The 22,205-nt window shown below is 31.3% G+C and overlaps 3 protein-coding genes and 1 pseudogene across 3 annotated transcripts; 2 read left to right on the top strand and 2 right to left on the bottom strand.

Moving 5' to 3' along the window:
• The first annotated feature begins 1,868 nt into the window (after nt 1–1,868).
• Nucleotides 1,869–4,767, top strand: LOC11419700 (F-box/kelch-repeat protein At3g06240). The gene is made up of 4 exons (XM_024784039.2): nt 1,869–2,122; nt 2,382–3,827; nt 4,166–4,289; nt 4,395–4,767. The coding sequence occupies exon 2, from the start codon at nt 2,389–2,391 to the stop codon at nt 3,607–3,609; it is 1,221 nt and encodes a 406-aa protein (XP_024639807.1). The 5' UTR covers nt 1,869–2,122; nt 2,382–2,388; the 3' UTR covers nt 3,610–3,827; nt 4,166–4,289; nt 4,395–4,767.
• An 858-nt stretch (nt 4,768–5,625) lies between these two features.
• On the bottom strand, nt 5,626–11,582 carry LOC11434917 (calcium-dependent protein kinase 28). Its single transcript, XM_003612119.4, has 12 exons — nt 10,941–11,582; nt 9,792–9,922; nt 9,539–9,580; nt 9,274–9,385; nt 9,108–9,186; nt 8,810–8,979; nt 8,549–8,675; nt 7,468–7,583; nt 7,265–7,372; nt 7,104–7,166; nt 6,790–6,963; nt 5,626–6,240 (listed from the first exon to the last, which is right to left on the bottom strand). The coding sequence occupies exons 1-12, from the start codon at nt 11,340–11,342 to the stop codon at nt 6,082–6,084; spliced, it is 1,683 nt and encodes a 560-aa protein (XP_003612167.1). The 5' UTR covers nt 11,343–11,582; the 3' UTR covers nt 5,626–6,081.
• Nucleotides 11,583–14,942: 3,360 nt separating this feature from the next.
• Nucleotides 14,943–17,157, bottom strand: LOC11421094 (naringenin,2-oxoglutarate 3-dioxygenase-like; annotated as a pseudogene).
• Nucleotides 17,158–18,498: 1,341 nt separating this feature from the next.
• Nucleotides 18,499–20,184, top strand: LOC11434916 (uncharacterized). Its single transcript, XM_003612117.4, has 3 exons — nt 18,499–18,656; nt 18,823–19,121; nt 19,480–20,184. The coding sequence occupies exons 1-3, from the start codon at nt 18,605–18,607 to the stop codon at nt 19,996–19,998; spliced, it is 870 nt and encodes a 289-aa protein (XP_003612165.1). The 5' UTR covers nt 18,499–18,604; the 3' UTR covers nt 19,999–20,184.
• Nucleotides 20,185–22,205: the final 2,021 nt, after the last annotated feature.

Below are 22,205 nucleotides of genomic sequence, written 5' to 3'. Positions count from 1 at the left end.
CTTTGTTTCGTACCATTGGTGTTATTTTATATAGGTGTGCAAAATTTAAATTGCGTGAAGAAAATGAAGATCTTGAATGATAAAAAAACTGAAATCTTGAATGATCAAAATTTGAATGATGACAGTTATCATCCTCCTTTAGTGACCAGACTTTTGATAAAGAGCACAACTACAAAAAGGAATTTCATAAAACATTTTAGGATAAAGGGTTAATGCTAAATCAGAATTATGATATTTCAAAAAATGCATATCTCATTTTAGGATGCAAACAATGTCTTTTTGTAAGCTTTAATTCAGATGTTCCTTAGTCATGTCATTATCTATGGTTCCTAATTGCCTATATGTCCTTTTCTTCATCTATCCCATTTGCATAGATTGTCTTGGTCTTTAACTGCTCCTTGAAAAAGGTCTCTGAATCCCTCAGTGTCAAAATATAATGAACCCTATTTTAGAAGTTTCGATCGAATTGATTAAATTTAAAACTTTTAACAAATGAATTTCAATTTTTTTGGCATGATAGTGAACCCTTTACCATCATCCTTTTGTCAAGTTCACTTTAAAGTTATTTAAATTCAGACATGTTTTTCCATTGAATTTGTTGTATGTGAGTAGGAATAAGTCCCTTTTGTTCAACTTTTACCATTCTATACTCTTAACTCTTAAGTGGTTCAAGAGTTTGGCAACAAAGTTTTAACCTTATGTCTTGTGATTCAAACTGTCCGACTTTCGGCTAGTTATTTTTAAAATTTTGCCCAATTGTTAATATTATTTTTAATTTTTTTTTTTAAGTGAATTTCATTATACTACACTCTTTCATTATATTATTATTTATTTAACTCTATTTGGTTTTATGTCTTGTTTAGTTCAAATTGACAAATCAATCAATGACATAAAGTCAATGTGGACACTAAAAAAAATTATATGTTTCATAATTTTGTTTTTGGCAAAATTCAATATGAATAAAAACGTCTTCAAAACTCATAAAATTACTGTATTGATTGTTTTATTAGAGATTAATTGTTTCATAAACATTGTTTGAAAAGCCAAAAGTAATATATTCACAATTTTATTTTATTTTTTTATAAAAATGAGGACTTATATATATATATATTAGATAAACTAAATTGAGTTATGTTCCCGTGAGCTTAACTCAGTTGATAAGGACAATGTGTAATATATGCAAGGTAACCTCGCGCACCAAAAAAAAAAAAAACTAAATGGAGATATGATATATTAATACTTATATAGAAATGAAAAAACTACCCTTTTAAGAAAATTATATCGACCCCTTGAAAAAAATCATATTTACTTTATTAAAAAGTTTTAATTAATATTTATTACTTTTGATAATAGCTTTATTTTTAAATAATCTATTTAAAAAAAAATTAATTTAATGTCAAGTTCTTTTTTTATTTTTTATTTATATTTATAATTGATTAGGTTTCAATTTTTATATGAGTCACCACCATAAAAAAATAAAAAAATTGAGTGAAGACTCTTTATTCTATGACAATTTTTGTTGTTGTATGATAACTATAAATATACCTTAAATAAGTGGAGTGTTCGAAGTTTAAACTTCAGTCCCTACATATATTATACAATAGTATCTCTAACAACTAAATTAATACACAAAGACCGAGACAATTTTTTAAGGACACAATTTAATTTCTAACAAAAATAAAACTTAAATCAGTCTTTCACATTTTCATATTTTACAAATCAGTCGTGGATTCATTATCTAATAGCTACTCCTTCCGTTTTTAAATATAAGTAAAATTGATTTTTTTTAGGTTCATTTATTGAATGATGTATGTAGTTCATATACATCATGAAATGAAAGAATTTAAAAATGGAGAGTATCCCTTTAATTGTTTTCACCCACCCACTATATTTTTTTACCATCCACGTCTTATCCATTCTCACCTTCCTCATTTCTGATCGCTGTTCGTATTTTACTTTTATTCTCTCGGCTGTACAACTTCTCTGATCCAAGTACCCCTATCAATAATCAACATTATCACATTCTCATGTTTTTTTTGTATAATGTTTCATACTTCAGCATTTCTTCGACGCTAGTATTTCTTAATCTTGTAATTTAAAGAAACGCGTTTGGCTATGTCTGGTAAGTCACATTTTTGAGCTTATAGATTCTAGTTTATAAGCGCGTATGATTAAAAAAAAACATGTTTAGTAACCTTCTTTTTATAACGAGCTTATAACTTATTTCAATAGTTCATAGACGTTATTTCATATAGCGTTTGAACTTATAGCTTATCATTTTTTCTTTCATTTTTACTCTTAATATTTGATCTAAAATTCATTTTTACTCTTTAGTGTGTTTTGATTTACTTATTTTGTTTGTGTTAATTTTTGCAATTCAGTGTAGCCATGAAAAGAAAAAAGGGTTCAATAACTCTTGCTAGGGCTAGCCTAAGATGCAATAAAGCAAAAGGGAGAGTTGATGAATCAGAAAGTCATGATGGACTTTTTCCATACTTTGATAATCTTCCATCCCACATCACCACCCAAATTCTGCTTCAACTTTCCATTAAGTCTCTTCTCATTTGTAAATGTGTGTGCAAGATTTGGAAAACAATGATTTCGGAACCACATTTTGCTAAATTGCAATTTGAGCGAGCGCCCCTTAGTCTCATGATTCGGACAAATGATGGTAGACTAGTGTCAAGAACCATGTACCTTCTTGAGTGTGATCATGAAAAGTTTGAGATTGGAAGCAACAATCATGTGAAGCTTGCGCCTATATTTAAGCTTCCTCTTCGTAATGCCAACTCATATAGGGAGAAAATCGAGAATAAACCCAAGCGCCCTATTCGTGCTGCGAGATTAGCTTTGGAGAAAAATGGAGAGAATAGTAATGGGGATAGTCAAAGGCTTAATATTGATTTCAAGCCATATTATGATAAGTTTGGTGTTGCGAATTCTTGCAATGGCTTGCTTTGTTTGTGTTGCCCATCTGACGAACACCCTTTATCGATTTGCAACCCGGTCACTGGGGAGTTTATTAAACTTCCTGAAGCTACCATTAACACTCATGATGAGAGAAGTCCGCTAAATATGCGAGGACAAGTTGGTTTTGGTTTCCAACCTAAAACTAATGAATATAAGGTGATAAGAATATGGGGCAGTGATGTTAAACGAGGCAATCGTTGGGTGTTTGATCGTATGGTCCTTGAGATATATACACTTGGAACACCATCATGGAGAAATGCTGAAGTGGATCCCCAAATTTCTATTGGATCAAATATATGGCTTCGTTATCCCACTTGTGTGAATGGTACGATTCATTGGATCAGATTTAAGGGTCAAGAAAGGTCTATATTGTGTTTCTGTTTAGAAAATGAGAGGTTGCAATCATTTCCTTCTCCTCCAGTGTTACAAAATCAAAATAATGGATTTCGTCATAACGAGTGTATTCGCATTGGAGAATTAAGGGGATTACTTTATATTTGTGATACATCTTTTTTCCGTGATGTTGCAATGTGGGTTATGAATGAATATGGCATTGGAGAATCATGGACTAAGGTTTACAACATCGATACTTTGGTCAGTCCTTTGGGCAGACCTGATTCGCAGCGTTATGGTATATGATGGCCGGTAAAACACTTTGAAGAGGGGGCTGCCATATTGTTATATCATTCCTGCAATTGTCTTATCTACTATGAACCCGAGAAACTTGGTTTCAAAGTTTTTAGAATTCAAGGCACTTCTTCCGAGTTTGTTGAAATAATTCCACATGTTCCAAGTCTAATCTCATTGAAGGATGTCGTGAAAGGAGACAATATCGAGGTGCTGAATATCCACTCAAGGTTAGAATGTAGATTCTAACATTTTATTTTGATTGAGAAATCGAATTTGGCATTTTATTTGGAGAAAGGAAGACTTGTTACATATGATCTTCTCTCTTAAGGTTGTGATGTTTCCTCAATCATTTGTTTTTGCTAATCTATTTTATTGTATTGTTTATATTTGGTATAATTTTAGTTCCTCTTCGTTATATAATATCTACCACCTTTCGTTACATATTGGCTCTGACAGTTAATCAAAAATAAACAATTATTGTAATGTCAATTTTTGGATCTTCTTTATTTGTTAAGCAATCAATAGTTTTTTAGATTATTCCCTCATATTGTTTTGATTGATATAGGTGTGCAAATGTTGAATTGCCGGAAGAAAATGAAGTTCTTTCCTTGTCTCAACAAACTGTTTGAGATTTGGAATGACAATATTGATGGTGAAGAATTCGGCGATGAGCCCATATCTTAAGAGAAGTGCGTCTCTTTTCACATTGATGGGGATACTGTAACCCTTGCTTAATACAATTTTAGGTACATTACTAAGGCTCTGTTACGTAATATTGGCGTTATTTTATATAGGTATGCAAATTTTAAATTAAGTGAAGAAAATGAAGATCTTGAATGACGATTTGGCAAGTGCTCTCCTCCTTCGAGGACAAGGCTTTTGATGAAGAGAAGAGTACAACTAAAAACAAGGAATTTTCATACAGCAGGAAGGTTTATGCTAAATCACAATTATGATATTTGAAAGAAAAAAAATGCATATCTCATTTTAGGATGCAAATGATGTCTTTTTTTGTAAACTTTAATTAAGATGTTCAGTAGTTATCATCTATGGTTTTACTAGATTGACTTGTTATCTTGTTGGCAATGGTTTAGAAAAAGACAATGATTGTTGCTCAACTATTTCATTCATCTATCTCATTTTCCTAGACTCCCTTGGTTTTGTCAAGTTCATTTTAAAGTTATTTAAATTCAGAAATGTTTTCCCAGTCAATTTGTTGTATATGAGTAGGCACAAGTCCCTTTTGTTCAACCTTTACCATTCTATACTCTTAAGTGGTTCAAGAGTTCGGCAACATAGCAAATAAGCTACCTAGTTATTTTTATCATTTTGCCCAATTGTAAATATTATTTTTAATTTCATTATTATGCTTTAAGTGAATTTCATTATATTTCACACTCTTTAATGTACAATATTAGTATTATTACGTATTTAAGTACATTTAGTTTTATGTCCTGTTGCGGTCTTCATGTAGTTCAAATTGACAATTGTACAATAATTATGTATCTCATCATTTTGTTTTTAGCAAAATTCAATATGAATAAAAACGTCTTCTAAAATCGTAAAATTATACTAGTAGTTTTTATTGTTTTATAAGAGAACAATTGTTTATCCTTAAAAAAAAAAAAAAAAAAAGAACAATTGTTTCTTAACAAAAATATTTGAGTATTAAGTGCATTTGAAAAGCCAAAAGTAATCCATATTCTCAATTTTAATTTGAATAAATGTTAATTGCGCTTGCGTTTGACTTCATTTTAGAGAGAGAAATTCCACCTTCTCTTTAAGGTTCTCTTCTCCTTCAATCTTCAGTGATAGATGATTTTGTAATATGTCAGGAGTGTAAATAACCTGAGCCATTCATGAACTATTTGAGCTTGAGTAGTTAAATACTCTTTCAAGTTTGTTTGATAAGTAAACAAACTCAAACTTAAGATTGATCTCAATTGATTAAATTGCTCAAGAACAAGCTTATCGACTCCATGTTATAATATCAAAAGAAGACATTGAGATAAATAACAGCTGAAATCTAAATCTAAATATATTTCATATAACAATTATTTGTAGAATTCCTTCTTTTTTTTCCTTTTTTTCCATTTTGGGTAGAATAGAAGATTTTTATTTATAGTTACACATTACAAGTTATGGCACAAGTAAATCCAGAAAACCCTGACACTTAAAAATGATGTACACTGATGGAAACTCTCAACTTTGATACCTGAAGCCAATCCAAGCAGGGTCTATACACTCTATGAAACACTTCTTGATACAGTCCTCTAGACTAAGCTTTTAACACAATCCTTTGCAAGACGACGCCATATTCAATATAATTTAAGTTTCAGAGTTCCATGGAATGGCAAGAGATTGCAAAATCTGCAGAGCATATATCACAATGGCTTCAACACAACCTGCACAGGAGATCATCTTAAAAGGGAACTCCAACACTCTCATTTGAATCATCTCCGCCTCTGAAACACATCTAAGCTAGATCCTTCGATGACGTAGAGTTGGGCTTGTTACGTTTCGAGAACCAATGCTTGCAGTTCTTAAAAGTCTCCTGAATTCTGGTAAGCTGATCTTTCCATCTTTGTCAATATCGGCTTCCTCGAGCAGAGGATCGATGGAACCTCTCATACCAGTGTGCTAAAAAGCCAAAAAGAAAATTATATTAGCTGCAGAAAATATGCATTTGATGTTGAAAAGATTACTTTACAAAACGAGTGAATCACCACTTTGGTCCCCTGAAATTGTAGAGATCGGACAATTTAGTCTTTGGTATTAACAAAAATTAGAATTAATTGAAATTTCTCGATCACATTAATCCTTTCAAGTCTACTTTGGGAATTAGTTTAACGGACTAAATAATTAATGTCATCAAGAACTTCCAATTTCAAAGATCATTTTGAAATTTCGTCATTTTCAGAGACTATATTGTTTAACACCTACAATTTCAGGGCTTAAAACGGCATTCACGCTAAGTTGGGCATTCACTCTTTCACAACATATATAGAGCTAACGTGGAGTAGATTTTCTAGCTGTGCTCAAACACCCCCTCACCTCAGAATAACACAAACATTGATAAGGGGTACAAAAATCTATTAGTACATTGCAGGAGAACTGCTTTTAATAATCATAGGGAGGGATTTTATCATAAAAACTGTTCAGGGATAATGAGAAAGATAAGAAACCAACCATTCTGAGTTCCTCTGGAGTAATATAGCCATCCTTGTCTATGTCAAATTTCTCAAAAGCAGCCTGTGACCGTTGCTGCCACTTGTCGGAGTCATGTTCCTCCAATTGATGCACATGTAAAGTAGCTGCAACAAACTCGGTGAAATCTACTAATCCATCCGTGTTGCTGTCAATCTGCAAGCACACAAGAATGTGCAGATGAGTGTGATTAGGGGAAGCATTTATTGTCATTAAATCTATATTTTTAATAAAATATGAGAAAATAATATCATGAATGGATGGTGCCTGCAAAGGAAAGGATATCAAATACTAACCGCTTGCAATATCTCCAATACACGGGATTCTTTCAACTTCCACGGGAGATCTTTAGCAAGAGCCTGCAAAATCTTCACTTTAGACCAATGCATGGAATACTAAATTACGGGGATTAAGTAATCACTAACAGAAAAGTGGTGTGATTTGATTTATGGGTTACCTGTCTCATCTCTTCAAGACTAATAGCACCATTTTTGTCCACATCTATTGCATCAAACTGATCTTTTAGATCAGACAACTCACCTTCGTTAAGTGTGCTAGCCAATGCCTGCAAGATAACCAAGTAACCAGAAAATCAACATCAAACAAGTTCGGCGCCTTCTAGCCTGCAAAGCTTTGAAATGAATTAATGTGTCTTCTTACCCTCAATGCAAATTGTTTCAATCGACTATACTTCACAAACTGCCGCATGTTGTTTAGGACAGATATATCAATTGGAATCTCGGATGCCTCTCCTCCTTCTCTAACCCATGGATGTGCTGTAAATATCAGGAATCATCAGTACAACTAAACATTAGGATATATAGCTTTGTTTAAAATATGTTTTGAAAAGTAAATGAACAATTTATACATTTAGAATATGGTTGTGTTTAAGTCTGAGTTCTTTATTAGATTGAGAAAACTCTTTAAGGAAAAATCATTTAGAATGATTCCCAAATCTGAATGAACCAAAATTCTATTAGAAGAAACTACGGCATTAATTATGCAAAGCAATTCAAGTGTGGCTGAACAATTACAGAAAGACTTGAGCTGCATGTAAGGATGCTTAGGCCTGTGTTAATTTCAAAAATGACTACCAAAGTACCCTTTATCTCCTTTTAGATAACCGGTTTTTCTACTTTTAAACATACTTTTTGAATGTTGCATACTTAAAGCAACAGTTATGTGAAATCAATTTTGCCAAGCTATTCTTTTTCCTCGGTTCCTTAAATTTTTTCTATTTCTCCTCCTTTCTTTCCCTTTTAACTTTAATAATTCGCATACATATGATTCAGAAAACATTCATTGAAAATAAAAATCTATAATCATTCTTTATTAAAAGACATGTTGGTCTCAAGCAAGAAAGGAAGAGTTAATGCAAAGTTTTAAAAAAGGTTGCATTATAAAAAGTCTAAACTGAGAGCAATTTTGCAATATGCCTAGTTCCCATCTTCACATCATTAAAACAAAATACTTCAATTTTTATGAAAAATAATTGAACACTTCAGCTCAGCCTTTGAAATGAAATAGATTTTCAAGTGCTTAAACTCTCTTCTTTTTTAAAAAGGTAAGACTGTCTTACACTATATAATAATATACACAATTTTCAGTCTAGTTCGTCATCAAGTATTATTGAACACCCTAAATTTGAAGCAGCGACAAATGTAATCATTTTTAGGAAAGGAAACTAGATAATGTGATAAACAGCCTTCTCCTAATAAGAAATAAGTTGGAGGAAACATACATAGAGCCTGAGCAGCCGTTAATCTTGCCCGAGGATCTTTTACCAACAATTTCTTCACAAAATCTTTTGCAGCATTACTTATGGTTGGCCATGGTTTCCGCCGGAAATCAGGCTTGTTTCGTAAGACCTATATGATGTGATCAGAAAATATTAATTCATGTCCTTTAAAGGAAACAAAGACTAATTCAGGTCCGTACAAAAATAGATAGAAAATCCAACATAACAAACAGAAAATTCAGAATGCCATAAGAATTAAGTTACCTCCTTGAAGATACCATCTTCAGTCTTGTCCCAAAATGGACGTCTCCCACAAAGCAATATGTATGTAATCACACCAATACTCCATACATCTGATTCAGGGCCTGACTTCCGTTTCAACACTTCTGGTGCGACATAGTAAGCACTTCCAACAATATCTTGAAACCTCTTTCCTGAAGATTCATTTTCAAAGAGATAGAACTAGAACTCTTAAATAAAGATTGCAAGAACATGTCTAATACATAAGGGCATAAAAATGAAACAAATCAATTAAATGATTAACGTAAATAGTTTTCCTCACCAGGTTTTATGAAATCAGACAAACCAAAATCAGTGGCCTTCAAAGCTGAATCTTCTTTGTTTGATTTGAAAAGAAAATTCTGCATGCACAGATAAAATAAAAAAGAATTTATTATCTAGCAGCATAACACCATATTGCTTCAATATTCCAGTGAACTTGACCTCACCTCTGGCTTCATGTCGCGATGTACCAAACCATGTAAATGACACTGAGCTGCAACCTTCAGCATCTGCCTTACAACAACGGCGGCATCTTTTTCAGTATAACGGCTGTCCTTTCTGTAAAAGGAGAGGTAGAAAAAGTAAGTTCCGAGTACAAGGAAAAAACACATTGCTGATCCTGGTTCCAAAAACTTGTGGAGTTGTTGACATTCTGAATAGCCAGCTAGAAAAGGAAAAAATCAATTACATCCAAGATCACACAGAACTTACTTGTTTAGTATCCGGTCTAGTAGTTCTCCACCTTCGCATAACCTAATAAAGTAAATTGTCAAGCAGTTTAATTAATAGACGTATATATAATTGAACAGAACGACAGATATAATAAAGACAACAAAAATGATTTGATAAATCAACCGCCAAAAGATAAATCCAGAATTTATTGCAGTTAAATACTGCTTGGAATCATATGAACACAATGAAACAACATAAAAATAAGGAAAATAGCGGGAAAAAATTAACTTACTCCATAACTATGTACACATATGAATCATCGTCAAAAGCATTATAAAACTGAACCACATTTTCATGGCCTGTAAGTTCTTTCAATATCTTGACCTCTCTTTTTACATCCTCAACTGCTATAGGGAGAACCATCTGCCACAAAAGTCAATGATTGATTCATAAAACCTCTTGTGTGTAAACAAAGCAGAGCAAAAACAACAAGAAATTACTAGAAAGAGCTCTAGTATATAGGAACTTAAAACTCAGATTACACATTCATTTAAAATCAAATAGCAGGCATTACATCACTAACCAGATCTGAAATTACTCAACCAATCTGTTACTTGAACTCACATTATTCTATCTAGCATTAACAAACACTATCATAACCATTCTCGAAGGATGCCACAACTGATAAACACAATGGCGGGAGAAACTGGAAAAAAGAAACTGGAATAAAAAGAGAGGGGAGGGTTTTTGGTTTTCAATTGTGGCCAGCAACCACAAGTACGATCACAACGTAAAAGTTTTGGAGGACTCCTTAACCATGTCACAACAATAATACCATGCACCAACCACATTTATTCATAATTTCCCACAACGTCAAATAACGTACAAGTTTCGGAGATCTCCATAACCACATCGCGACAATAATTGCATCTGCCTCTACCACGTTTATTCATAATTTCCCGCAACATCAAATATTGCAACAAAACCACAATTAAAAACCATATTACAACCAAATGGCTTGATATACAAGTTACACAACAAGTCAAGCTTGTTATGCCCAGTTACAAATGACTTCAACGACCAATAATTTGAGCAAAGTCTAGGTAAACACCAACCAAAAAAAAACATAGATGCAGTATGAATCATCAGACATTGCAAAAACACCCCTTTACAATTAACTTCACAAAACAATCAAACAAATGAAAATGAAATTCATTTATAACCTTATCTTATAATCCCAAAAATCGTAAAAATCCAAAAACATAACAAAAATTGATCAATCTCCATCACAAAATCAAAATCTCATGAATTCTCCCAAACGCATCAACCAAAAACAATCACAAAATCACAATATTGATCTACATATAAAAAATAAAAAAAATAAAAAAAAACATTTTTTTCCCTACGAATCGAAACAACTAAGAGCTGAATCTCACAATACCTTAGCTTTCTCGAGTCGCTTAACGGCGACACGATCTCCATTGGATTTATCAACACCAACATAAGTATAACCAAATTGTCCATGACCCAACAATTTCCCAAGAGAAAATCTTTTATCAAAATCTTTCTCATACCCAAAATCCGTTCTTTTTCCACAAGGAACATGTTTAGAACCTGTTTTCTCTTTTAACCTATGATGTTGATGATGATTCTTCTTCTGGGCTGTTTCATTTGACCCTCCTTTACGTCTCTGTGCCGTTTGTTTCTGCGCCGCCGTTGTTGCTGTTGTTACCGTGACGGTGGTATCCGTGGTTGTTGACTGATTCCGTTTACGGTTATCATTGTTTGTGGTGTTGCTGTTAGAACCACTAACAACCTTTGTAGAAGAAAAACATAAACCCATGATGTTTTGTTTTGTTTGAAAAATGATAATTAAGAAAATTTGAAAAAAATGATCATTGATTTAGAAATTGGAAAGCGTGTGAGATGATTGAGATTGAGAAGAAGGAAGGAATGTGGCAGGAACGACGAAGAAGGGAAGAAGGAGAAGGTGGTGATGATGGTCAAAAGAGACTTTTTTCAACATTGAAATTAAGAGAGAGAAAATATTGAAAGTTAATTAAGAAGAATTAACAATGTCTTTGTTTAATTTATCATTGTAATTACGATGATGATTGTATTTGTAATAACAAAAACTAAAACAGAAATGGGTTGCCAAAATGATTTAATTAGTGTGTAATATGTGTTTTTTTAATTTTCAAACTTAGTTGTCATATTCTCCTCATGTTGGTTTTAAGGTAATTACAAAAACAAAGACAAGTTTGTTATTTTGAGAACAGCATATATGACAAGTTAACAACTCTTATTTTCTAGCTATTAATAACTTTTTTTTTTATAAGGGTGAGTCGAAAATATGGTTTGATGACTATGTCGTGATATCATTTTTACAATTATATTATTATGGTTAACCATAAAATTTCATACACTACGTTGTGTGTTTTATATTGATTCGATTGTGTAGAAGATAACATCATTTTTTTTTTTTAATGTTTCAAGAACGTATAGCAAGTCATTAATATCATTGTCACAATACAATATTTTTGTTGTGAACCATGTGTGGAGTTTGTGGAAACATCATAACTTGCATTTCTAAGAAAGAAAAGTTTCTTCATAATCTGGTTACCACTAAAAGCATACTAATTCAAGTATGTACAATGTGAATACAAGCTTGTATTATGAATGGAAATGATATATTTCAAGCTGTGATGTATCATGAAGAGATTTAATGAATCAAGTTGCTCATCAATGAAGAGTAGTCGGATTTATAGTTACTCCCTGAATGTTGTGTACCAATCTTCTTTATGTATTGGTTTTTTGATTATTAATGAAGAAAAAAACTGTTTGTTCTGTAAATAGAAAATAGGTTTTTTTTTCTTTGTACCAAAAAAAAATAGGTTTTTTTTTTTTTGGGTAAAAGCAAAGATGAGATGATTAAGTTAAAACTTGTGGTATTTGTTTTCTTCCCTTTTTTAAGTATAGTGACAATAATGAAGTTTGATCTTTGAGATTTATTTACCTTGTATCATTGGCAATACATTTTCTTATGTTATATTTGACTCAAAATACTCACAAATTAAATAAAATTAGTTTTTTTTTTTTATCAACAAGAAAACAAAACAAAACCAAAACTACGATCTCAAACGAGCATTGACTTTAGAGCATCCGAAGAAGAAGTATCATACTTAACAAGTCAATCTGCATATTCGTCGTCTTAACGGAAGGTATTCTTAAAATTAACAATCCAATCTAGTTTGAATATTCTTTAACATAGATTAACAAAAAAAATAATTCAATTGAATTCATTTTTTCCCTTAGATATTATGAGGAAAAATCAAATTTATTTCTAAATTAACCTTTTTTAAACAAATTCTAAATTACGCTGTGATGGTGTGATCAAACATTTTTTTTTTTTTTGAGCAATGGTGTGATCAAGCATTAAATACCAGTATATACCACTTCATTATTTTTATTGCATTAAATTAAATATGATTTAATGGATGCATACGCATTTGTCTACCCATTAAATTAAATTCATCAATAGTCAATGGGTGGAACAAGTGGAGTCGACGACTGATGTCTTAGTTGTCTTCTATCCATAGCTTACCCAACACTCTCACTCGTTTGGTTGCCAGATAAATATTACTCCATCCATCCCATAATATAGTTGATCTTATTACACATATCAATGCATAATTTTTGAGTTTAAATATCTTGAATAATATATTAGAAAAAATTATAAAAATTTTATATTTTGAAAATACTTATCGAAACGAATTTAAGGATATCTTATATAACATTATTTATCTTTGTATATTAGTAAAAAAATATGGTCAAAGTAAGTTAGATCAAAATTGCACATTTTCAAATAGGTCATCTATTGCGGGACGGATGAAGTATCAAATAACTTATCATCATATCATATTATTAAGAAAGTAACTTTTTTATTTACCCTTGTAGTAATAATTAAATTAAATTCATTCATGGCTTCCTTCATCACCTTAAAAAAAGACTTTTTAGAATCATAGAATAACATATATTTAGTGAATAATATAGATCAAATGTATAAATTATTTAATTTTTTTAAAGTTATTTTTTATTTGTAATAGTGATAAAAAAGAGTATAACAATGTTTGTTATCAACAATATCTTGAGGGGGCTCTTAAAATAAAACAATCTTTAAAAATGTGCATGAATGAGGTGGATAAACAAGTCCACAATAGCACACTAATAATAAAGTTTGAACCATTGGTGGATGGAGAAGAGATAAAACAAATCCAACTCTGCATAACCAGACATCAAACCACGTGGTCATGAATAATCATTTTCACATATTATTTTAATTTTAGCAAAAGATGAAAATGATGTGAATGTTTTTTAAGTCAAGCTCATGTGTTCACGCTCCGAGTCCGACCAATCTGGTGCATGTTTGGTGAAAAGTAAACGTGATTTTTGAGGTATATAAGTTGATTTTTTTATTTTTTTTTAACCCAAAAAAGAAGGTATAAATTGATTTTGATATATTTTGGTATTATGTCTTGGTAACAAATGCTCCCAACACTATTTAAGAATTTCAAATTAAAAACTATAACTTAGAAAGATCAAATAATTTTATTTCCAATACATAGTTTTTAAAAATTGTCCGAGACACTAGTTAGGATTTCTTTTTTATTTTATGAAGAGAAAAAAAAATATTTTTAGAATGAATTTTTACAAAAGCTGTCGTATGTAAATATAAATGTAATCTTAAACCTAAAATTTAATGTTGAACTTTTTTTTTACTAATTCAATCTTTAACTTATTTGCAATGTGAATATTCAATTATAAGTGATTTTTTACTTAGCTACTTCAAAATCAATTTTAACTCCAATCACTATGGATAACCTATGTTCAAACTTGTAAAATTACAATTCAATTTTGTGGTCTTATGCCTTTTTCAAAAGTGTGGAAGGAAAGACTTCAAGCGATTTGGTTGATTTGGAGAGAACGGAATGCTAGAACATTTCAAACATAAACAAGCAACCATGATGGACATTGCTGATAAGGTGAAAACCCACTCTTGATGATAGTTGAAAGCATTTAAACCAATGGTAGTTTCATCCATTGGATTGTGGACGATTTGTTGTAATTTTCTTCTTCTGCTTTGTGAATATCTGTTGGTTTTGTTTTGAGTTCTCTTGGTCGTGGTTTGGTTGGAATGATTTGTTTTATATACAATACAAACATTGACTTATGTTGTTTGTATTCTTCTTCTCTTTTCTAGTTTTCTTACACATTTTGTGCTTGGATAGAGCCTTAATATTAATTATCTTTTACAACAACAACAAAAACTCTAAATGAAATACTCGTTAATCAAACTTTATTTAAGTTCAATTTACCTTTCTCTTAAACTCTAAACCGAATGATTATATATATATATATATCAAAACAAATTTTTACAACCAAATGCACACCACTCATTTTGGTAATAGGTAAAACTCTGAATTCATAAAACAAACACAAGAATTTCAACGATATTTGATACATAAGTCCTAACTAACATTTGAAAATGCATTACACGACTAAGTTTGACAAATTGCCACAACCCAACAACCTCTAACTAAATAAAGACAAATATCCAATATTGTGCACACAACAAGTTTATCTTCAAGAATCTCTAGGCAAGAATCTCATCCATAGGTTTTTTAATCTTCAACTTTGGCATTAATCTCCAAATCTTGCAATTGCTTCTCTTTGGCTAGCTTCTTTAGCTTAGCTTTCTCAATATCATTACTCATCTTCCTTCTATACATCTCTGCAAATGTGATTGGTTCTTCTAGCAATGACTTCTCTCCTTCTCTAATCTTGAGAGGATACACAGTTGCATCTTGTGATGGGTTTTGGAATGTAGCTATTGATAAACGGTTATGGTTTGGGTTCACTACTGCTTGGTGATCTGCATTCTTGAACCTTCCATTGCTAAGAATCTGCCTCATACATGTTCAATTCAACCAATTCAGTAAAAAGTTTTTCAATGTCGATGTATAAAATATATATTCTTTAATTTTCTTATGTTAAATAGATAATTCAGGACAAAAGAACTCATCAGTTCATACCCCAACAACCTTGCGTTATTGAGAAATAGATTGTAAGGTAGGTCGATTCTAGGTGCACAAGTGAGACAAGTCTTGCATCTATATGATTGGATAAATAAATCTCACCATTAAATTAAAGAAAATATGATATGATTTACTGATCTAATGTTAGACGAAGCATGTAAGGTATATTTCCATGCTATGGTAAAGATCATCTGATCAAGATTGGTTGATCTAAATTTAAACGAGTATTTTATATATCTACGGAGTATTAATCTCTGTCATAAAACATGGATGAGTAGATGACCAATACCATCTTTAAGATAGTGTTTGGGAGTTTTTTTATCAAGTTAGTTAGTGGTTAATAATCAATTAATATATATACTCACATGACCATGATCTCCAAGGTTAACAACAAAAGCATCCTCAATAGGCTGAATAGTAATCCATGTTTTACCATCATCCTTTGTAGCTTGAAGTCCACCAACTTGATCTTGAAGCAAAAGGGTAATAGTACCTGGATCTGTGTGGCGTTTGTTTCCTAATGTGAGGTCAGGTTTGGGACATTTTGGGTAACAATTGACCACAATTTTTTGATCCATATCCACACATGCTTTTGTCAATGCATCCTTTTCTAAATCCATTGCCTCTGACAATACCTCTAATAGTTTACAACCTAAATTCATCAAGTTTTCACTGTATTCTTCTATTACCTTTTTCCACTCTTCTGGTTTGTCTGGCCACCTTGAATAATCTCTGTCTTTAATTGGATATGAAAAATATATTACCATTTCTCTCCAATCTTGCACTACTTCTCCCTGCATATGCAAATCAACAATTAGAATATTACTAATAAACAACATTTACTTTTTTTTATGAGTAATCTATTAGTATCTATAGAAGCATTCTTAAAATCTTTAGGCATGTTATGACAAGTCCTTAAAATATAACTCACATTAAAAAATTTATAAGATCGTGCAACGAAAATTGTTTTAGAAGCATTAAATAAAAATTCTCCACAATATTTAGGTTTGTAATGCAACTATAATTTTAACCTTGTTTTAAGAGGATATATTTTCCAGATAAATATATGTATGATAGTAATGGATAAAAAATAAAAATGGTTAGTATTATTACTTGGAGGTGGCTGGAGACAACGAAACCACCCTTCTTGCCACCGGACATATCGAAACGAAGTTTCTCTTCCGGTGGCAAAGCAAAGAATTCTCTGGAAAGATGTGTCATCTCCGATATGAGTTTGGTGTCAACACCATGATCAACAATTTGAAAAATACCCCATTCCTCGCAAGCCTCAACAATCTTCTTGCATATCTCTTCTCTACGTCCATTCACCTCGTCGATTCCAGCAATTGAAATTACTGGAATCTCGTTGCTGAATTGGTTGTAAGCAACTTTTGGACGTTCATCTTCATCACGAATGAAACCCGACTCGAACGTGTTTTCCTCGGATAGAGAAGTGATAGTTTTTGCCGATGCCATTAGAATTATATGTTGTTAAATTTGTTATGTTTGTTCCTCTTATTTATATTATGGTTTTGTGTATAAATTGTAATATGATGATGGATTAATTGGTTAGGGAATGGAAGATAGCATGCATGTTGTGTTTTGTGCAATAAGAGGATGGAATGAATGAATGGATCATAAGATGATTAAAATTGCAATACTGATTTGCTCCAACCATTTTACCACAAATCCAGTAACTATTTATAGATAGTGATATGTTTCCCTTTTTGGGGCAAATGCAAATATCAAAGTATTTGTACTATAGAACTAGAAAAAGTAAACCAATATACGAACTTTGTATTTTTATTTTTAGTTTTCTTTTCTATTTATTAGTTATCAAATTTTTAATTGTATAATATCACATTATCATTGGTCATAAAAGACAAATCACATCATATATTTTAGTATGCTCACTTAAGAACATAAAAGAGTATTTAAGATCTTTAAAATCAATTTAAGGTTTTAAACTTTTGTGTAAAGAGAAATGCTAGCAACACTCATTTTTGAACACCCTCTTTAACACTCACTTTTGAAACCTAAGGCTCGACTAATTTTTGTCAAGTAGTTTAATGACTAAAACTTCACCTTCTTAAGGTGAATAACTGGAAAATTTGGTGCTCAAACTTCAACCCTACATATATAATGCAATGTCTTTGTCAAGTGTATACTGAATTATATATATTCTTTCAGCCAAATATGAAACTATGAAACTAAAAGAATGTGTTTTTATTAGCAATTAAATTATATAATTATTTATAGTTGTTTACTAGGGCAGTTGATAGAGTGCAAGTGTGTTAGTAGGCCTAGGTTTGAATACAAGTTATGCCATTATTTTGTTTTTCAATTTTATGGGTATACATTAAAATAACTTTGATAGAAGATTATGATTTAAAAATTTGTAAATGGTGAACTATCGATAGTTTTTCACACATATCTCTAACTAATGAATTTTTATGCTACTAGATCTAATTTTAATTGCTTTAGACCTACAAATAACAATAAGACCTAGAAAATGTTTTTTAGGCACTTAGCAATCGCTCACAACTTAAAATATAAAACAAATACTTTCGATGGTAGTTAACTATCGTTCGTTGTTCGTAAATTATAAACTATTAAGTGAATAAATCATGATTGATTGTTGGCTTGCAACATTTGAAGTCACTTACCGACAATGGTGACTCCTGCACTGAATGGTAGTAACTCTCATTCAAAAGGTGAATGACAGTTAATTTTCGTTAGATGTATTTTCAGAAATTTGAGGTGTTCGTGAGCAATTTCAACAATCTCCACAAGACCCAATAATGGGCCAAATAGCCCAAAGAAAAGACCCAATTCAAAACCAACGGCTCCTTCCATATTGGGAAACGCGCATTCACCAACGGTTACATTCATTCTATAAACTCTATATATACACTTTCTCCCTCTTCACTTCTTTTCATTATTCTCTATTCAATCTTTTTTCTCTCTGCAAAATTCATACAAAGCTTTCTACTTTCTTCAATCACTTTCAATGGAAACCCCATCATCCACAACAACTCTCACCAACACCATTCCACTTTCAAGTCAGTAATAAAAAATTCTCTCTTTTCATGCAAAATTATATTTTTATGGTTTAATTCCACTCTCAATCCTATAAACATCTTGAAAAAAATTCTGGGTTGTTTTAATATTCTTGAATCAATATCATTTATGAATTCTTGTTCTTTTTTTTCTTTTTTTTTTTTGCAGGAAAATTTGAAGATTCTGTGTCAAAATCAAAGGGTCAACAAAATCAAGATAGATGTGCATTGATGGACATGACAAATGATTCACCAATTGTTGGTCTTGCTGGTGGAAATCTCGAGACACCATCTGCGAAACAAAGAGGAAGTCGTGTGAAGAACACACCAGGATCTGGTGAAGCCTTGCTGAGGGGTCAAGTGAAGACCCTTATGCAGATGGTTGAAGAAGAGGCTTCTCCTCAAATTCAGAGTCTTTCTGGTAGCGTCAATAATGCTTCTGTTGCTCAACAACATTCAATTTCTCAGGTTCTTTTTTTTATCCCTAACCAAAGAAAAATGCATGAAATACATTCTTTCTTGTTTTCTTTTGTTTTGATATTTACTTTTAATTTTATTGAAACTCACATGTTAGAATTGATATCATAATTAGTTCATTTGTACAAATAAAATTTTATCACAGAACTCTTTATTTCTTTTGAAAAAAATGGAGATTTGGCCTAGATATATAATCTATTCAGTTTGTAGGATTGAATTAAATTTATAAAACTAGTCAGATATGTGTCTTGGTAGCATTCATATATGTGGCTTGATTAATCAATTTTTTTAAAATAAGATCTCAATTTAATGATTGTATAAATTAACCTTGAAACAATTTTGATGGCAGGTGGTGAAAATGGAGCAAGATAGCTGTGAATATGGAAAGTGTGAGATAACAAAGTCCCTTGACTTCTCAGAAAAATCTCAAGTATCAGAAGAATGCACCTCTGAGGTGACAGAAGGAAGTGTGGTTGGTAGCTGCAGCATAGATGAAGATGCTTCTATCTGGTCAATGCAAGTCAACTCATGCAACAATGATGAAGATGATTTGGAGGAAGAAATAGCTGAGGAAGATGAAGAAGAAGAAGAGTACTATGATGCTGACAAAGAAGAAGATTATGAAGGGCTTGATGAACTGTGTGAAGGGCTGAACAACATTAGAGTGAATGAAAAAGTGGTTCCAAAATTTGCTGGAAAACACACAAGGTTTGTTTATAACAGTGATGATGAACTTGTGAGTGAAGAGGAGGATGAAAGTGGCAATGCTGATTCACATAATGTGTTGCATTTGAAGGGATTACCAACACCAAAAGGGAAACATCTTCGTTTTTCTGAGGAGGAAGAAGAGGGAAAATCTACTAAGTGATTGTCATAAGAAAAAGTTCTACTAAGTGATTCATGGATGATGAATGATTTTTTTACTCTTTTTTTTGCATTGTTTTCTTTTTTTTGTTGAAGAGTAATGAGAGACCACAATTCCTGTGGTCTTCAAATGTTCCAATTCCAAATACTTAATAAAAATGTTCCAATTAAAGTTTTAGATTTGTTTCAATTTTTGCTAGCATTGTGGTCTGTGTGATTTGTTTCAATTTTTGCTAGCATTTTAGTCTAAGGAATAAAGAAAATTTGCTCTAAAAAAGAAAATGATATCATAGATATGACAAGTAAATTGATCATATCTTATGATAAAAACATAGTACGAGTAACATTTCAATTTAATATGAAAATTTAATCTAAAAAAATTCCTAGTCATAGTTTTCTCAATATTTGTTATTAACTGTGTTAACAGAGATAAAGTCTCTCTTTAAGTGATTTAGTTCATTAAGAGTGTAAACATTTCAATTTAGTTCTCAACTCTACAAAACTTTTCTATTCATGAATGTTGGTTACTAAACACTAGACCGTGATTTTTTTTTAAGAAAGCCACTAGACAATTAGTATTTATCCATTAAATGTACTGTGGACAGTCTTAATCAGAGAAAATACAATATTTGAAACTGTAAAACAAAGAAGATAATTGTGTGCTTCACTACAAACGTAGGTATTTCATCAATATCTTTACAAAAATATATCAGGGCATTGAAGAACCACAGATTTTATAAACGTCATTTTTTTTTTAATTACAAAAATCATCAAATGAAAGAAAATGAAGAGTGACCACCGTACCAATCAAACCAGTTTTAATCAATGAAAAACATTTGTTTCATTCACAATGTCACCAAGTAAATGAGAGACGCACAAAGGTCAAGACACATAATTGTTTTCTATATTTTTAGTTTTAAATATTTTATATTCTTTTCTGTGACTAAGAATGCCAATAATACAATTAACAAACACATCATCACCATCCATGAACTTAGTAACAAACATTCATAGAAACATTTTTTCATAGGTTTAAATGTGCGTTTAGTCCCTGCACTTTCACCCAATTTTGGTATTGGTCCCTGGGCTTTTTTTGTTTGACATTGATCCTTGCACTTTGTAAATCTTTTGGTTTTGGTCCTTATGTTAAGTTTCTGTTAAAAAAAAAAACCAAAACTAACGGTGTGCCACGTGGACCAATCATGACACGCCATGTGGCACACTAAAAGACAAAATTTATAATTGAAATAAATAAATTTAAATAATAAATTTTTAATTAGTTCTTTTTATTATCGTTTTATTAGATATTTAAAATAAATAAAAAAAAAAAACAAAAAGAAGATGAGAAAAGAAAGAAAGAAGAAAACAATATCTAATCAGGGGATGAACTCAGTGTAACTAATGGTGGCAGGCTTATTTGGACTGAAACTAATATTACTCGAAAGTAATATTACCCAGCGCTCAAATTAGGATGTGGGATTTTGATTAGAAATGTATAAAGACTCTGTTTTGTTGGAGAAGATGTATTAAATGCAAAAGATTCCAAAACTCGTCGATTCTTCTTTCTTTCTTCTCTCATCTTATTTTGTTTTTTATTTTAAATATCTAATAAAAAACTAATTAAAAATTTATCATTTAAATTTATTTATTTTAATTATAAAATTTCGTCTTTTAGTGTGCCATGATTGATCCATGTGGCACACTTAGTTTTTTATTTTTAAAAAAAAACAGAAAATTAGCAGAAGGACTAAAGCCAAGTTTTACAAAGTGTAAGGCCCAATGTCAAACAAAAAAAAGCGCAGAGACCAATATCAAAATTGGATGAAAGTGCAGGGACTAAACACACATTTAAACCTTTTTCATATTCTCATGGACCAAGTTTAGATTGTCAACATTACACTTAAACATGTCATCACCGTTAACGACATTTAGTAACAGAGACATTGACAAACTCATGCTGGTTACATCTAATGAAATGTTACTTTTAAAATTAATACTCCCTCGCTTTCAAAATATAAGCAAAATTCACTTTTTAGGTTCATTCATTTAATGATGTATGTGGTTCATAATATGGACCACATACATCATTAAATGAATGAACCTAAAAAGTGAATTTTGCTTATATTTTGAAACGGAGGGAGTACTTTATTTTTTAGAGGTTTAAAATTAAAACTGTTAAAATCAAAGAAAGGGCCAACCCCAATTATACAT

This window comes from Medicago truncatula, chromosome 5 (assembly GCF_003473485.1).
Source record: "Medicago truncatula cultivar Jemalong A17 chromosome 5, MtrunA17r5.0-ANR, whole genome shotgun sequence".
In the NCBI taxonomy this organism is placed as follows: Eukaryota; Viridiplantae; Streptophyta; class Magnoliopsida; order Fabales; family Fabaceae; genus Medicago; species Medicago truncatula.
The sequence above is the reverse complement of the archived record's forward strand: the minus strand, read 5'-3'. Positions and strand labels throughout refer to the sequence as shown.

Excerpts from the sequence above, each read along its gene's own strand:
- LOC11419700 (XM_024784039.2), top strand. The coding sequence starts at position 2,389 with ATGAAAAGAAAAAAGGGTTCAATAACTCTTGCTAGGGCTAGCCTAAGA.
- LOC11434917 (XM_003612119.4), bottom strand. The coding sequence starts at position 11,342 with ATGGGTTTATGTTTTTCTTCTACAAAGGTTGTTAGTGGTTCTAACAGC. Across the intron at positions 9,581-9,791 it reads TATGTGTACATAGTTATGGA|GTTATGCGAAGGTGGAGAAC; the intron begins GTAAGTTAATTT and ends TTACTTTATTAG. Across the intron at positions 7,167-7,264 it reads GTCTTGAAGAGATGAGACAG|GCTCTTGCTAAAGATCTCCC; the intron begins GTAACCCATAAA and ends AAGATTTTGCAG.
- LOC11434916 (XM_003612117.4), top strand. The coding sequence starts at position 18,605 with ATGGAAACCCCATCATCCACAACAACTCTCACCAACACCATTCCACTT. Across the intron at positions 18,657-18,822 it reads CAACACCATTCCACTTTCAA|GAAAATTTGAAGATTCTGTG; the intron begins GTCAGTAATAAA and ends TTTTTTTTGCAG. Across the intron at positions 19,122-19,479 it reads AACAACATTCAATTTCTCAG|GTGGTGAAAATGGAGCAAGA; the intron begins GTTCTTTTTTTT and ends TTTTGATGGCAG.